The 17,866-nt window shown below is 41.0% G+C and overlaps 1 protein-coding gene across 2 annotated transcripts in view; it reads right to left on the bottom strand.

Moving 5' to 3' along the window:
- Positions 1-17,866, bottom strand: part of LOC126484124 (HEAT repeat-containing protein 1) — a 271,959-nt gene that overhangs the window by 209,369 nt on the left and 44,724 nt on the right. For both annotated transcript variants that reach the window (XM_050107506.1, XM_050107508.1), the window contains one exon: positions 4-316. In XM_050107506.1, the coding sequence (XP_049963463.1) occupies positions 4-316 (313 nt within the window). The remainder of the gene's footprint in view (positions 1-3; positions 317-17,866) is intronic.

Here is a 17,866-nt window from a genome sequence, read left to right as displayed (position 1 = left end):
TACCTTAATTTTCATGTATTTTGAACCCATATATTCTATTGCCTTTATGCGAACATCTGCTGATGGGTGATTTATCTTTTCAAACAGTGCTGTATTTCCTTGCCTTAATGCTGCATCAGGCATAAAATGAAGCAACTCCTTGCACTTGTCAGATGTATTGGAGTTTGTCATCAGTTTACAAACAGCTGCATCAAATTTGCTCGGATACTGCTTTTCGATTCTACTCAGCAGACTTGAATATATTTCCAAGATATTTTTATCCACACTATCTGAATCATTATTTACTTCACTTCTATAAAAAGTATCAATAAAAGATCTGGAAGAAAAAGAAACAAATTTTTACACTCAAAAATTAACAGGTGAACCAATAATAATGGAGGTATTCTGAAATCCAATACGAACTCCCATAATTGGCTGACAGTACTTAGCGATGTATGAATAAAAAACCTTTTCTCCTTCTGGAAGATCCACTTCATTACAAACTAAAAAAAATTTGATATTTAACTCTACCTGTTTTTGTGCTATTATTTCCTTTATTCTTTTCTCTTATTTGATACTGTTCTAATTTTTCACAACACACAGAAACAAACAAAAAGTAATGTTTACTTAAAGGTGAAAATTTGTAAGCACGAAAATGTATACATACTGAAATTTCAAGATGTTAACCACAAATCAACCAGAAATTTATTAATGTGTGGCAAATTTACACAAAAAAGCTAACAGAGAGAGCAGGGAATGGTGGGGGGATATGCAGAAAAGTAGGGGGTAAGGAAGTACTATAAGAAGCTAAAAGAAACATTAACTATGGTAACAATACTGTAAGCACTCTCAAGCCATGAAGATGTTTGGTGTCTTCCACAAAACAATGCTGATGAATGTTTTCTACTTGTTATTATCTTCCAAATAACAGGAAAGAGACTAAGAAGAAAACCTCCCCCCCCCCCCCCCCCCCCCGCCCCCCTTCTGGCAGTCTTGATGAGGTCCATCACAAATTCCTCTCCTGTGCCAACCTCTTCATCTCAGAGTAATATGTGCAACTTACATCTTCAATTATTTGCTTGATGTATTACAATCTCTGTCTTCCTTCACAGTTTTTAGCCTCTACCGCTCCATCTATCTTTCCCAGATGTCTTAACGAGTGTCCTATCATCTTGTCCCGTCTCCATATCAGTGTTTTCCACATATTCCTTTCCTCTCTTATTCTGCGCAGAACCTCCTCATTCCTTACCTTATCAGTCCACCAAATGTTCAACATCCACCTGTAGCACCACATCTCAAATGCTTAAATTCTTTTCTGTTCCAGTATTCCCACAGTACATGTTTCACTACCATACAATGCTGTGCTCCAAATGTACATTCTCAGAAATTTCTTCCACAAATTAAGGTCCATGTTTGGTACTAGTACGCTTCTCTTGGCCAGGAATGCCCTTTTTGCCATTGTTAGTCTGCTTTTGATGTCCTTCTTGCTCCATCTTCCATTGGTTATTTTGCTGCCTTAACTTCATCAAGTTTGTGAGCAAAAATACTGATATTACGTTTCTCGCTGTTCTTATTTCTGTTACTTCTCATTACTTTCATCTTTCTTCAATTTACTCTCAATTCATATTCTGTACTCATTAGACTGTTCATTCCTTTCAGCAGGTCCTATAATTCTTCTTCATTTTTGCTGAGGATAGCAATGTCATCAGCAAATCTTATCATTGATATCCTTTCATCTCAAATTTTAATTCTACTCTTGAAGCTTTCTTTTATTTCCATCTTTGCTTCTTCGATGTATAGATTGAAAAGTAGAGGCAAAAGACTGCATCCCTGTCCTACTACCTTTTTAATTCGAGCACTTTGTTCTTCACCTTCCACCCTTATTATTTGCCTTTGGCTCTTGTACATGTTGTATATTATCCATCTCTCCCTGCAGCTTACCCCTCTTTTTCTCAGAATTTCAAACATTTTGCACCATTTGATATTGTCAAACACTTTTTCCAGGTCACCAAATCCTATGAACATGTCTTGATTTATCTTCAGTCTTGTTTCCATTATCAACTGCAAGAACTGCCTCTCTAGTGCGTGCCTTTACCTTTCCTAGAGCCAAACTGATCGTCATCTAACACATTCTCAATTTTCTTTTCCATCCTTCTATATGTTACGCTTTTCACAACTTGGAAGTGCAAGTTGTTAAGTTGATTGTGCGATAATTCTCACACTTCTCAGCTCCTGCAGTCTTCGGAACTGTGTGGATGATATTTTTTTCTGAAAGTCAGATAGTATATCGCCAGACTCATACATTCAACACACCAATGTGAACAGCCATTTTGTTGCACTTCCCCCAACAATTTTAGAAATTGTGATGGTATCCCTTCTGCCTTATTTGATGTTAAGTCTTCGAAGCTCTTTTAAATTCCAGATTCCAGTTCTAATACTTGGCCCCCTATCTCCTCTGTATCAACTACTCAGCTACTTCCTGGCAGATTAAAACTGTGTGCCCGACCGAGACTCGAACTCCGGACCTTTGCCTTTCGCGGGCAAGTGCTCTACCATCTGAGCTACCGAAGCACGACTCACGTCCGGTACTCACAGCTTTACTTCTGTCAGTACCTCGTCTCCTACCTTCCAAACTTTACAGAAGCTCTCCTCTCCTTCCCTCTTTACTGATGAGGCAACAGTTTGTTGCGAAAGCTTTAATTTTGTGTGTATGTTTGTGTGTCTATCGACGTGCCAGCGCTTTCGTTTGGTAAGTCACATCATCTTTGTTTTTAAATACATTTTCCCGCGTGGAATGTTTCCCTCTATTTTTTTTATATATATATATATATATATATATATATATATATATATATATATATATATATATATATACCTAAAAACAATGATGATGTGACTTACCAAATGAAAGCGCTGGCACGTCGATAGACACACAAACAAACACAAACATACACACAAAATTCAAGCTTTCGCAACAAACTGTTGCCTCATCAGTGTGTGTGTCTATATATATATATATATATATATATATATATATATATATATATATATATATATATAGTGCCAATTTTCTGATGAATTGTTGGCAACTGTTGGGAATTCGGGGAGAGTAGGTCATGTTTCTTCATTATTTGAACTGTATGCCTAATGTTGACAAGAAACATGGAAGAGGATTTCAATAAATTATTGAAAAGCTGGTGCAGATTTTGCAGAAAATGAGATACGATTAATGACATGATAGAGCAAACCAAACTTGAGTTAAAAACTCGATGTGTTTGGGCTCTTGCTGTGACCACCAAAGAATTAAAAAGCAAGATTACATACATTTAATGCTAATTTAAATGCTGCAGGGCTTACATGCTAAAATAGATCATAAGATCCGTAAGTTAAACTTCAGGTTGAAATATCAACAATATAATAGTGTGTATACATGGACAGGAGCAAAAAAAGTTCCCAGATTTCCCGGATAAAAGAACAGTCTTTTCTGGCTGAAAATGCACTTTTTTCAGGGTCTTCAGAGTCAAAATACACTATTTTTCCACGTTAAGTGACACTACACTTTCACTCATAACTGTAAAATGTATAAATCATTTGAATAGTAAAGCTTTTAAACACCAGCGTATAACTTCCCAACACTCCCAGCAAATACAAGGTCATTAATGTGCGACAAAATGTACACCACCTATTTTGGTATCATGCAAATATGAATAAGTGTTTACCAAATACAACCCTGTAGTTTCCAAACACAGAACACCAAAATGTAAGAAGTGCAATTCCCATGCTACAATACGTAAACAGAGAACATAGCAGTGCTCCGAGTGGCCTGGTAGTGAACTTCAAATTCTGGAAAACATGGCACTCAGCACTCAGAATGTGAATGTGAATGTGCATATGTATTCTTGCTTTGCAAAATACAACTATCAGATGATATTTTTCATCAAGAAAAGCTAAGCTTTTACATGTAGCACCAGTCATTAAAATTTTTTTTGCTGGTTTTTCGAAGCATGTGGTTAGGTATAATCCTAAGAGCAAAGCATAAATTGCAGCAGCTGAATATTCCTGACAAGCACGATTGTAAATTTCACTGCTGTGCACTGCACATTTCGTGTGTTACCTGGCTGAATACATATTCTGTCAAACATTTTGACATTTCCATAGAAAATCAGATTACGTGTGAAACTCACCTTGCACTTTTTTTTTGTCGGTTAATTGTACTTTATGCCATCATTACCGCATAATTTGTAATCTATGAAACAACTAAAATAAATATGAAAAAATAATCTTGAAGATTGGACTTTTTTAGAATTTGTTACGCTTTAAGAAACATCAAACATGAATGTGCCAGTAAAATTTTAAATGAAGGACCTGAAATTTTTCTGAGGCTGGTCATTAAAGCGTTAAATTTTAAAAGAATCAATCACTCCACTATTTAAGAAATTCGTAACACATTCTGACACATAACATAATTCGTCTTGCATTTAAAAAAATTTATTTTGAAAGTAACGCTTCTCAAACCACGATTTGCAATATTTTTCTTAGACCTGTACAAATGTAAACAATTGGGACGTCACGCTCATCGAAAGCAGTCTGTTGTTACGAAGTACTGCGTGGTCTTATCCAAAAGCCTGCTGTCGGCAGATGGTTGTATGTGCACAATAGTTTGTTGGTATACGTACTGCACTTTCTTTGCAACAAAAGTTTTGTTTTGGTGTTATTCTCACATTTATGTTTTACTACTGCCGTATTATTCTGCAGTAGCAGGCTAAAGTCAAATTCTCTGTTAGAGTATCTGCCCTTCCCAGTCAAAATTATAAAAATTGAATTAAAAACTAAAATAATGAAAAATTCTAGGAATTCTACAAAATTCACAAATACTTCCTGGATGAAAAAATTTCCAGGTTTTCCCAGATTTCCCGACTGTCCCATGGCATATACAACTTGTATAAAGAAAAGATAGATTGCCGCTCACCCTAAATATGACACATTGAGTTGCAGACAGGCACAACAAAAAGAGACATCAGCTTTCAGCCAAACACTCCTTCAGAAAAGGGAACACACACACACACACACACACACACACACACACACACACACACACAAAAAGAAGCAAGCACACATCCTGCACACAAGACCACCATCTCAGCACCTAGGAGCGAACAAAGTACAGATTCATACAAAACTGCAATCACATATTCCAGTTTTCTAACACTGTAAGAATTTGTTGATCTAACTGAACTAAATGTTCCTAATGATGAAAAGAATAAGATTCAGTTGTGCTTTTAAGTTTAAACTCTATGTTGTAAGTAAAGAGAAATTTCCATATTCATGGAAAGAACAAGAGAAGCAAAATTGAAGACTTGAGGTAGAAGATATGAGGCCACAGATCTATATTAAGAAAAAGGAGGTAAGTGAGCGAAAGGCCTGCCCAAATATGAGTATTGGTACACTCCCCCGCCCCCCTTCCTCGATACCACTGGTAGAGTGAATGCAGAATAATGTGGTCGGTAGATGTGCAAGTGGAGAGCAAGTGTGTGTGTGTGTGTGTGTGGGGGGGGGGGGGGGGTTGGTAATGGAAGAGGGGAAATGCTGAGCACTGGAGGGGAAGTACAATTCTAAAATGAAGCTTAAGCTCATATTTTTTGTGAATATTAAGTGGACCCCTCTTCTCAATGTGTAGGGTTTTTTTTTTTTTTTTTTTTTTACACACACAAAACATCTTTATCACCAGTCTTTTTTACATATTCAGACCGACCTTTACCTTTTACCCAAACATGAATACTTTCATCAGGATTTATCTTACATCAATTACAAGTATACAACATGAAAGGCAAATTACACATATAGTAGGACTTTCCAAAATCTTTATTAACCTGTTCCACTACATGATAGGTTCGAAATACAATAACATCACAATCAGATAAACTCTCCAGACCAGGAACATTACTAACACCACTATCTACCATAAAAATTGCTGCAGTAGACCAACCATTACCATGAGCAAAAGTATCATTAAGATCTAAACTAAAAAATACAGGACCATCAAGAATAGCATGAACAGCAACAAATTTAACAGCTAACACCCACACCTGCATGATGACCACCCAAAACGATCTACTCTCACCTCTGCATGGTTTAGTATCTAAAAATAAGCCACTGAAAATGTGACAAAAGCAGCAATTTATTTTCACTTGACTTGTTAACCATTTGTAACTAAGAGACCAAACTACTAGACAATCCGTCCCTTCTTCCTCGAACATACATATCTATATGACTATAGATCAGAGATAGCATACCATGCAAAACCCAGGGGAAGGAAACCCCCTAGGTCTACCAAAGGTTAACCAAGCTACGATAAGGGACAAAAAGAAGACAGAGAGACAGAGAAAGAAAGGGAAGTGAGGTGCCCCATCTAGGGAGCAACTGAACCCCCCCCCCCCCCTCGAAGCAGAGAGCAATGAGGGGACATACATCCCCATTCCCAACCACTTACCAGAGGTACTTCATTCAGAAATTGCCAAGGAAAGACTAACAACCCGAACAGGGCAAGAGAAGCACGGAGAGACAAATGATGAACAAGTCTATCAGACCACATGGGGGGGGGGGGGGGGGGCTGTAGGGAGGGAAGAAGAGTAAAAGAGTAGGTAGGGGGTAGCCTGGTCTGGGCAAAGTGGGCAACAGTGTGGTTGATAAGGTTAAGTGACCCTCCCTTAAAGAGAGTGGTGAAAGCTCCCTTCACAAATAAAACGTAAAATTAAGTCGGCTGAGAGGCATCGTCTCCAAACATCAAGGGTAGCAAATCATGGAGATTAAGAGGTTGGGACAGTCCAGCAAAATGAGGACCACTGTCAATTAGGAAGCACAATGGCATCGGGGTGGGTCCTCATGAAGGATTCAGCCAAGTATGGCCGATGTGGAGTTGGCAAAGAACGGTAGAGTCCTTGTGAGAGGCCAGTGTGGAGGACCTCTACAGATTCATAGTCTCCTTTATCATCTGTAGTTTGTTTGGTGAAATCAGAGTGAGCCATTCTGTAGTGCAGATTCCTAAAACTTGATGGCATACACGAATTGGAGGTCTGTTGCTGAAATAGTGATCTGAAGAATTGGTTTACTGGTAGCTAGTTTGGATAGGCTATCAGGGAGTTCACTCCCAAGAATCCTGACATAGCTAGGGATCCAGATGAAGGTCACTGAGCATTCACATTGTTCGAGGGCATACAGGAAATCCTGAATAACAATGACCAATGACAAAGGGATGGCGAGGGTAATACTGGTCGAGAGCTTGTAAACTGCTCAAGGAGTCCATGAGAATGGACCGCACCAGTGCAGGAACAGATATACTCAAGCGTATGAGAGATGGCTACCACCTCCGCAGTGAAAACACTAGTCATCCAGTAGTTCAGGATGTCCCTTGTGATTGTAAGTAAAGCCCATGTGACCAGCTTCAGTACAGACTACTTCAAACCAAAGGATGCACCAAGGATGGAGAAAAATTGATGGCTGAGGGAATCTGGAGGGACCGAGTCTTTTGGAACTTGTGACACGCCAAGACAAAGCTGTGGCCAAGAAATGCACCATAGAGGGTACGTGAATGGAGCTGGGTGATAGGCAGGAGAGTAAATTACTGGAGATACAGAGGATGGACTGGACGTGGATTACGACTGTAATCCATTATCTGGGCCACCGTTGTTGGAGATCGATTTCCATGTTTGGATTGAGAAGATAGCAGTTCGGATGCTTAGGGGAGCTGTGAACATGGATAGCACTATTGACAAGCTGTTGTTGGCACTGATCTGCGATGGAGGGTCCTCAGCCTCCATGACAAGCTGTTCACAGGGCTAGTTCGAAAGACTCCTCTCACAATGCTGTATCGGACCCAATATCTGCAATGCTGAGGGCGATGTCGAACAATATGCCAGACTCCCATAATCAAAACAGAACTGTATCCTTAAAGCTGCAAAAGGGTAGTGTGATCTGCACCCCAGGTGGTGTCACTCAGGCAGCGAAATGTATTAAGGTGCAGCCAGCACTTTCGCTTCTGCAGTAGTATATAGGACTGTAGATGAGGGGCCTTGTTGTACAGAAAATGAAACATGAAGAAATACAACAATCAAGCTGGACCCTTGTAAGTGTGACTCTATAAAATTCACATAGAATGTGAATCCACTGATGACTCAGAATGTACCTATAGCCACACTGTTGAGTCCATGCAAGATGTGGTGGTTTACATGCAGTGAACAGTTTTCGTCTGAAGGGTTGGGTGAGTTCATTCATTTGTTTGAAAGGAGAAACCAATATTGTTGCCCGTTTCTGGCCAGTTCCCCAGACACTGCAATGACAGGATTGAGGCGCATGCCCTGCAATCCTTCTCAGATGGTTTTAATAGAAACCATTAGGTGAAAAATCATTTTTGTGTTTGATGCACACATCATTTTGTTAATGGTCATAGTTATTATGTGACTAAGAATTAAGTAAGACACTGTGCAGAATTCAAAAAAGTTTGCAATGAAAAATAGGGGTCACTGTGATTTTGCATTTGGTGCTGGTCAAGATGGGGAATCCACATCAACCAAGAACCGAAATCGTTAAGTCTCCAACACACTGAGCAGTTGATCGTCAACGTAAAGTACTGATAGGGGGTGTGAATGGAACAATATCAACAGAAGTGCACGATGCGAGTCTTGGCAGCTGAAAACAGAAAGCCATTGGTGAGAGCTCATGCCTTCACCTTTCGTATGGCACCTTGAGCAACAGTAGAGGCGAAAGCCATGATCATACAAGGAGGATGATACTGAGGACTCGACAGCTGCTGCTAGTTCACTGATGGCTACTAGAAGGAGAGGGTCACTCAGTACACAGCCTAGTATGACCTCATTGTTTTGGATATGAGTGGGTTCTTCGGGAAGCATCAACTCGAACTTTGAGTGCATGGTGTGACAGAAAGTTCTGGATAAAAATCCAGAACAGACCCCAGAAACCTCACTCACCCGTAAGGTAACAAGGATGTGGTACTGCCATGTGTTGTCATAAGCCTTTTGCAGATCAAAGAAGACGCCTTTACAGTGCTGACGTCAGGCAAAAGTTGTTTGGAATGGCGGACTCAAGGTACATTTCCTTGGTACAAAAATAAATGTGTAATATCTTCACTTATTTTGTTCCAAAACCCACAGAATTTCACATTTCATCAGCTATTGATGCCCCTTAAAAATTACAAAGTCTGTAGTTAATGGAATAACACAGTAGATTACGAAGTTTTGCTTAATAACAATATGGCAAAACTCTCCTCTTTGCATGCTATCATTTGCCACAATCTCGTTTAGCTATCTCAAACCGTTTATGGAATATGAGGAATGTTATGGATATTTCACTCTGGCTTCATCACAGGCGCACACGATCACAAAACAGCATGCTACATAAGATCAGTTTTATTGAGTCTGGTGGCAAATAGATATCCTCACCGATCTAAATAAAAAATTCAATATGTTAGTTAAAATTCACATGCAGTAATATATTATGTAATATGCACCAAATGTAAAATCACAATGACCCCTATTTTTCTTTGCAAACTTTTTCAAATTCTGCACAATGTCCTACTTAATTCCTAGTATCATAATAACTATGACCATTAACAAAATTATGGGCACATCATCATGAAGCTAACATATAAAGCTGTAAGTAACACAAAAAGATTTTACAGAAACTATTTGGTTAAAAATCATTTGAGAAGGATTGAAGGGCATGCGCCTCGATTCTGTTATTGCAGTGTCTCACCAACTGGCCAAAAATGGGCAACAATGTTGGCCTCTCCCTCTGAACATATGAATGAAATCACCCAGCAAATCAGACAAAAACTGTTCATTCCACATCAGCTAGGACATCCTGTGTGGACTCAACAACGTAGTTATAGATACACGCCGATTCCTCAGTGGATTCACATCCTCTGTGAATTTTATAGGTAGATATGTAGAAGGATCCGAATTGATGGTTGTATTTCTGCATGTTTCATTTTCTGTGCAACAAGCCCCCTCGTCTACAGTCCTATATACCGCACTTATGTTTCTTTTTACTATCCCTGGCTATCTACTTAGCTGAATCTGATTACACAGGATAAGCAAGAGAAAAGTCATGTATAGTGTATTTAAAAGATTATATTATCTATGGCATTCAGATGATGTCATCCACTATTAACAGTGATATATATTTTCATTGTGAAAAATATCATAGTAAATACAATTACACAGTACATATCTCTTCTTCTGTAGACAACTATACTATTACAGTGGAACATCATTAGCACATTTTTAAGCGACCACAGATTTTGAACATCATATGCAGGAAAACGTACTACTGAAATTAAAAAAAAAAAAACAAAAAACACAAAACTTTTTTTTGTAATGATTCAATTTTATCAGCAGTGAAAATGCAAAATTAAGCGTACCATATCTGGAGATGTGATGTAATATTAAGCACATTTCCTGACATGCTATCTCTATGGATTATAGTTCAAAATGCACCTTTTCGAGAACATGTCTGGAATTTGACAAAACATATGAACAGTTGACTGTTTCTTTTGTCCTAATTTTAATATCGTATTGCCTATCTCAGTTAATACATTCATCACTCTCTAATCAATTTCAAAACATAACACTTCACTGTGTCCATTGCTTCAATAGCTTTTGATATTGTTGGAACTGGCAAGGATTACGCTCATTCTTGTCTTCACTTCCTTCTTGTTTCTCTGCCACCTGTTCCTGAAGGACTCCATGAATTGTCATGGACTAACAGACGGCAACATCTTTGTTAAATTCAAAATATACACCAAAGCTAAGGTAGTCAGTGTTTTCTTCTTGCACCATTACTTGTTGCCATTGTTCAACTGCAAATTCCTCCATTTTCTGGAGTGATGTCTTCTGCAAGCATCCAATGAAAGGTAGCCTTCTTGAAGTAGTTTGACAGGAGATTATGCTTCTTACAAAGTGCATCACATCCTAAATCGTTATATTTCTCATTGTAGTACGAAGGCAGCCCAGGCTCTTCTGTACAAGAATCTGCCAGTATTTCTGTTTCTGTAATTTTATATGCATTTGTTCAGCAGCTGAAGGTGGCTTGTGCAGTTGGGAGGGAAAAAAACACTGAATTTATGTAAAGTGTATACAATGTATCTTCGGGATGTGCTGCCCACTGGTCAAAAACAGAATGACTTTCCTATTCCTAACACCCAACCAAACACCCCATGCACCCAAGGGTTCTTCAAAAATAGTATTTGTTATCTCTGTTTCTGCATTAGGTGTTTATTTACATGGCAATATCTAAATATTTTTAGAACTTCGAGCACTCTGTCACTGCAATTATTAGTGGCATCAACTTTTCAGTTCTAGTTTCATTACAGCAGAGTAAGACATCAGCCTCTGTTTACTGAATTTTCCATCAATGCATTTCGCTCCTCTGAACTCAACAACTTTATTAGGCAGAAGGTAAAAAAAAGACCTTGTTTCATCTGCGTTAAAACATCACTGGGGCTGACCTTCCTATGAATGATGGAAGAGTATTTTCCATGGATAAACAGTATCAATTTTTACGCTTCATCTCAAAGATATTTATACACTAAATTACATTGGTTCTTGAACCAACTGATCCTAACACTGGATGCTTTTATATCTGTGAGTTTCACCTTTTGTGCCATATATAATGCTTCAGCAAGAACCGCAGTACCATCAGTTGAAACATTTGAAGCATTAGCTTGTTTCATCCAATTCAATAGGACATTTTCCAGTTCTGGAAACTGACTGCTGCACACTCTTTTCTGTTTGCTTCCTTCCATCCAAACATGTTGCTTCAATCATTTGCTCACCGTTTTATTTAATGCTGATGGAGTAACGTTCAGTTTAGTGCAACATCAACATGTTTCATGTGTGAATCTATCTCCACTTCCTGAATAATGTTCCACTTTTCTACCACTCCCAGCACCAAAGTTGCAGCACTCAAACAGTACCTGTATCACCAAATTTTAACATGGTAAGCTGGGAGTGAGAACTTATAAACAAGTCAATTTAACATGCATTTAACGCTGTTGAATGTGGGACTTCCAAAAATGAATGCACAGGGGTGCCCCACATAAAACCAGTATGCAGCAATTAACTCACTAAAAAGGAATAGCTGATAGTAATTTAAAAAAACAGCCAATTACCTGTTTACAAGAGGTGCTTGAAATTGTGGCCGTTGTCATCCAAGCCACTTCACAAGCAAATCGACTCACTACATACAATAAACAGGTACATGAGATGACCCATTTTATGTAGAACACCCTGTTCTATGCAGAATATGCAGTAACGGGGGACATACCACTGAGATGCCAGTATGCTGCCCGATGGAATAAGGCAGATATCTTACTGTCATCACTGGGATACTATTCTTCACTTAGAACTCAACAACTATGAGATTGCTTTTCTCTCAAAGGCATTATTGCGTTTAGTGAACTACTAATGAGTCATGCAGAACATTAGCTACCATTCTTAATTTCTGAAATTATCTACAAACCCTCCAAGAAGCTTTCTTGTTATTATTTACACATATGATTCAGCTTACAGAAATAGCTTCCTAAACACATGTATAACAACATAATATCCTACTATTTTTTTAACAGTAATCAGTATTATTTTGTGTTATACTGGAGTGTGACTTCTGCTCAAGGTTGTTAGCAACACCACATTGACAAGGGTTACAGCAGTCTGATTCAGTTGTACTGTCTTAGAAGCTGCACATTTTAAAAATTGTGTCTTATAAATAGATTCTGAAAAGAACATTATTAAAATCATGCTGCAGTTGCTTGGAGAGTAAAATGTTGTAGAGATGAAGTGATAACTAACTCCATTTGAACAAGTCTTGGAAAGCTCAACAGTACCGACTGGCAGCTGTCGTCCTCAGCCTGTAGGCATCACTGGATGTGGATATGAAGGGGCATGTGGTCAGCACACCACTCTCATGGCCATTGTCAGTTCTCGTGACCAGAGCCGCTACTTCTCCATCAAGTAGCTCCTCAACTGGCCTCACAAGGGCTGAGTGCATCCCGCTTGCCAATGGCGTTAGGCAGACTCTGACAGTGACCCATCCAAGTGCTAGCCAAGTCCAACAGCACTTAACTTTAGTGATCTGACGGGAACTGGTTTTAGCACGATGGCAAGGCAGCTGATTAGATGAAGTGATTTAAATACAAAATAAAAGAAGTGCCTGGCAGTAAGTATTTAGTCTGGATGTAACTTATGTTTAAAAGAACAAACTGTGTACATATATAGAAGCACTATACTTAATGACACCTGAAACCTGATTTGGTGGTTGGCTGGATGGTTGGTTTAAAAGAGGGGGGCAAGGGACCAAAATGTGAGGTCATCGGTCCCCTGTTCCCAGTAAAATAATTACACAAGGGCAAGAAGAAAATAAAGGAGACGTACAGCACAATAACAGGAGAAAGGAAGAACCAGAAAAACGACAGGAGGACAACCAACACTACTATGGACAAAACAAGGAAAAGAAAACCACAGAGAGAAGCAAGAAACATGTAGAAGGGGTAAAAACAAGAGAGCAGATGACCGTGGCTGGCCGACCACAAGAATAAAACGGTAAAGTCAGCCACTCTGTGACACATTAAAACATCCACCCTACAGGCATTAGAGTGGAGAACACAAAGGGACAAAGGACATGCGCTAGAACTTACATACAATGATAAAACCCACTGCCACGTATAAAACATAAAACTAAATTAGCCAATGAGGCGTTGTCAGCTAAAATTAATGGCAACGAGTCCAGTAACTGAAGAGTCCATCACAGGGCAGCCAAAGAAGGACAGCTCACCAAGATATGGGCACTGTCAACTGGGTGCCGCACCGACACTGAGATGGGTCATCACGGCACTGGAGGTAGCCAGCCATGTGTCACCCAAGCGTGGTCAATGCGGAGCCGACAGAGAACCACAGAGTCCCTGTGAGAGGTCCACATGGAGGACTGCCACACATTCATAGGCTCCTTAATGGTACAAGGTTTGTTGTGCATGCTGAGGTTATGCCATTTCGTCTCCCAAAGCTGCAAGACGTTGCCTGGGATTCCAACTTGACCTGGGGTCCAGATAAACACCACTAAATGACCCGCCCGTTCCAGGGCATTGTTGCTGCCAAAGGATGGCGAGGGTAGCAATGGTCGATAGTTTGTAGGCTGCTCAAGGAGTCAGTGCACAGAAGAAACGACTCCCCAAGGCATGAACAGATGTGCTCAAGAGCATGAGATGTAGCCACCAGCTCAGCAGTGAAAACACTGCAGCCATAGGGCAACGAATGCTGTTCAATATGTCCTCCATGGACATACGCAAAGCCGACATGATCATCAGCCATCGAGCCGTCAGTGTAAACCACTTCGTGGCCTCGGTACACGTCAAGAATCAAGAGGAAGTGGCAGCAGAGAGCCGTGGGGTTAACCGAGTCCTTAGGACCATGTGAAAGGACCAGGCGAAGCCATGGCCTAGATGTACACCATGGAGGTGTATGTAAATGGACCTCAAGTATAGGTGGTAAAGGCAAGGACTCTCATTCAGATAGAAGGGATCGGACATGAACTGCAATTGGAAACCCTGACCTGGGCCGCTGATGCGAGAGATGAACTGCTGTGAGTAGGAAACGGAAATGGTTATTCGGATGCACAGGATAACTACAAATGTGTGCAATGTAACTGGTGAGCAGTTGTGCACGCCAAACCTGCAATGGAGGTACTCCAGCCTCCACAAGGACGCTGGTCGCTGGACTCGTCGTAAAAGCTCCTGTTGCTAGGCGAATGCCACAGTGGTGTACTGGGTCGAGTAAACGCAATGCTGAGGGTGCCGAACCATAAACCAGACTCCCATAGTAACGGCAGGATTGAACAAGGGCTGCAGCAGCGTAGAGCAATCTGCCACCCAGTTGGTGTTGCTCAGGCAGTGGGGAGGCATTGAGGTGCTGCCAGCACTACCGCTTAAGCTGACAAAGGTGAGGAAGCCAAGTCAATCGGGAGTCAAAAACCAGTCCTAAGAATCGATATGTCTCCACTGCAGTGAGTGGATCGTCATTAAGGTAAAGTTCTCGTTCTGGATGAATGGTACGATGCAGACAGAAGTGCAGAACACATGACTTTGCAGCCAAAAACTGGAAACCGAGGGATAGCCACATGACAGCGCCTTGTGGATGGCTCCCTGTGGCACCACTCAGCAACACCAGTATTGGTGGAGCAGTATCAAATGTAGAAGTCGTCTGCATACAGAGAAGGTGAGACAGACAGCCCTAAGCTACTGCTAGACCATTAATGGCCACTAAAAATAGAGACACACTCAATACAGAGCCCTGCGGGACCCCATTCTCCTGGATATGGGGGTACTATGGGAGGCACCAACTTGGACACAGAAGGTACGAAGCACCAGGAAATTTTGGATAAAAATCGGGAGCAGGCCTTGGAGACCCTACGCATATAATGTGGCACGGATATGATGTCTCCAGGTAGTGTCATACTCTTTTCATAAATCAAAAAAGATGGCAACCAGGTGTTGGCGTATGGAAAAGGCTGTTCGGATAACAGACTCGAGGGAGTGACCCAGGCGGAAGCTGCCCTGACTTGAAGCCAGTAGGCCATGTGACTCCACGACCCAACCCAACCACTGACATACCATACGTTGCTAATGGACCAACAGCTATCCACATCAAGCAGGTTTTTACCAGGTTTGAGCACTGAAATGATGGTGCTCTTCCACCATTGCGATGGAAAGACGCCATCGTACCAGATCCGATTGAAGATGACGGGGAGATGTCGCTTATAGTCAGATGAGAGATGTTTAATCATCTGACTGTGGATCCGATCTGGCCCAGGAGCTTGGCTGAGGGGTAGTTCTCCGACAGAGGCTCAAGCACAATGCTCAGCAAAGTGCTCAGCAATTGCGTTTGCGTCGGTAGGTAATACGCCATTTATGTTAACACCAGAAACACCTGTTGGGGTCTGGTACCTGAGAAAACGTTTGACCTTAGTCCAGACTTGGGAAGGTGATGTATGGCACCCAATGGCCGAGACATGTTTAAAGGCTATTAGGTGCTCCATGGAAGGGTGCTGCTTATGTCGCTGTAGAGCTCGCTGGCACTCCTTAACTGCTTCAGCGACTTCCGGCAACCACCAAGGGACTCCCTTTTGCTGGGGGCACCCTAAAGAGTGAGGGATTGTGTTTTCTGCCACAGAAACAATTGTTGCTGTCACCTGCTCAACCATCACATCGATGTTACCGTGAGGGAGAGATTCAATGGTGACAGCAGAGGTGAAAGTTTCCCAGTCCGTCTTGTTTAAAGCCCATCTGGGCAGGCGTCCATGGGCCGCCTGATGCCAGGGCAGTGACAGGAAGATGGGGAAGTGGTCACTACCACAAAGGTCGTCATGTGCTCTCCAGTGGATAGATAGGCAAAGTCCTTGGCTGCAAACTGATAAATCAATGGTCAAGTAACTACCATGAGCCACACTGAAATGTGTGGCGGCCCCAGTATTTAAGAGGCAGACGTCGAGTTGTGATAGTAAATTTTCGACATCTCTGCCTCTGCCAGTAAGCACGGTGCCACCTCACATGGAGTTATGGGCATTAAAATCTCTCAAAAGTATGAAAGGTTTAGGGAGTCGATCCATCAGTGCAGTTAATACATTCAAGGATACTGCACTATCTGGAGGAAGATATACATAGTAAACGTTATTTCCTGCGCCCTCCTTATTCTGACAGCCACAGCTTCAAGAGGCGTTTGAAGGCGCGCAGATTCACTACAGACTGAGTTTAGGACATAAACGTGAGCTCCACCTGACACTCGATTACAGTCGCTACAGTTCCTGTAGTGTCCTTTATAGCCACGCAGGGCAGGGGTCTGCATTGCCAGGAACCAGGTTTCCTGGAGGGCAATGCAGAAAGTGGGGGTAAAGCTTAACAGTTGCCACAGCTCAGCCAGGCAGTGGAAAAAACAGCCACAATTCCACTGGAGGATGATGTCATTGTGAGACTGGGAAGCATGGAACATTCAATGAGGCAATTTACACCTCAGGGTCACCTGCTGCCACCAATTTTTTGCATAAGCAGTCTATATCCATTGTGTCTGAGGGTTCAGCGAGATCTAGGTCCTCAGCGGACGCCAGAATCTCCACCTCATCCACAGACGCAGAGCTGTGGTGCCACCACAATTCCCTTGGTCTTGGGAATCTCCTTTTTGGATTTCTGATTCAGTAGTGTATGACTGTATTATGAAAAGAAGTAAGATGGCTAATAATGAAAAATAAAGTAGTAACATTATAAAGTAGCAACAGGTAGAGATTTTTATACAGGATGTCCAACAAGGAATGGTCAATATTCAGGGATATGACAGAAATAATCACTTGAAGCAAAAAAAATCTAATAAACATGGGCTCAAAAGAGCATACCTTAAGAGCTATGAGCACTACTACACCTTCAACGCTGTGAACCAATCTCTTCTACTGCAAGGTCTTCGCTTTCCATAGTTTGAGAGGTGGTAGTGCGAACCAAAACAAGAAAAAAAGTCCAGAAAACATGGGCTTGAAAGTGCATATCGTAAGAGGTATGCGCACTTGTTGATCTTCATACTGTGATATACATCTCTTCTACTGAACAAGTGGTCATACCTCTTAAGGTATGCATTTTAGAGTCTATGTTTACTAGAATTTTTTGCTTCGAACAATCGTTAATGTCATATCCTTGAATATTGACTGCTCCTCCTGGAACACCCTGCGTAAGTGACTGACAGCAAAATTGTCACAAGATCATTCTTCTAAGTGGGGGAGTATTTGATATTACACATCAACTGTAAGAGTGATGTTCAACTCTATGTTTGCCTTACAAATG

Source organism: Schistocerca serialis, chromosome 6 (assembly GCF_023864345.2).
Source record: "Schistocerca serialis cubense isolate TAMUIC-IGC-003099 chromosome 6, iqSchSeri2.2, whole genome shotgun sequence".
In the NCBI taxonomy this organism is placed as follows: domain Eukaryota; kingdom Metazoa; phylum Arthropoda; class Insecta; order Orthoptera; family Acrididae; genus Schistocerca; species Schistocerca serialis.
The sequence above is the reverse complement of the archived record's forward strand: the minus strand, read 5'-3'. Positions and strand labels throughout refer to the sequence as shown.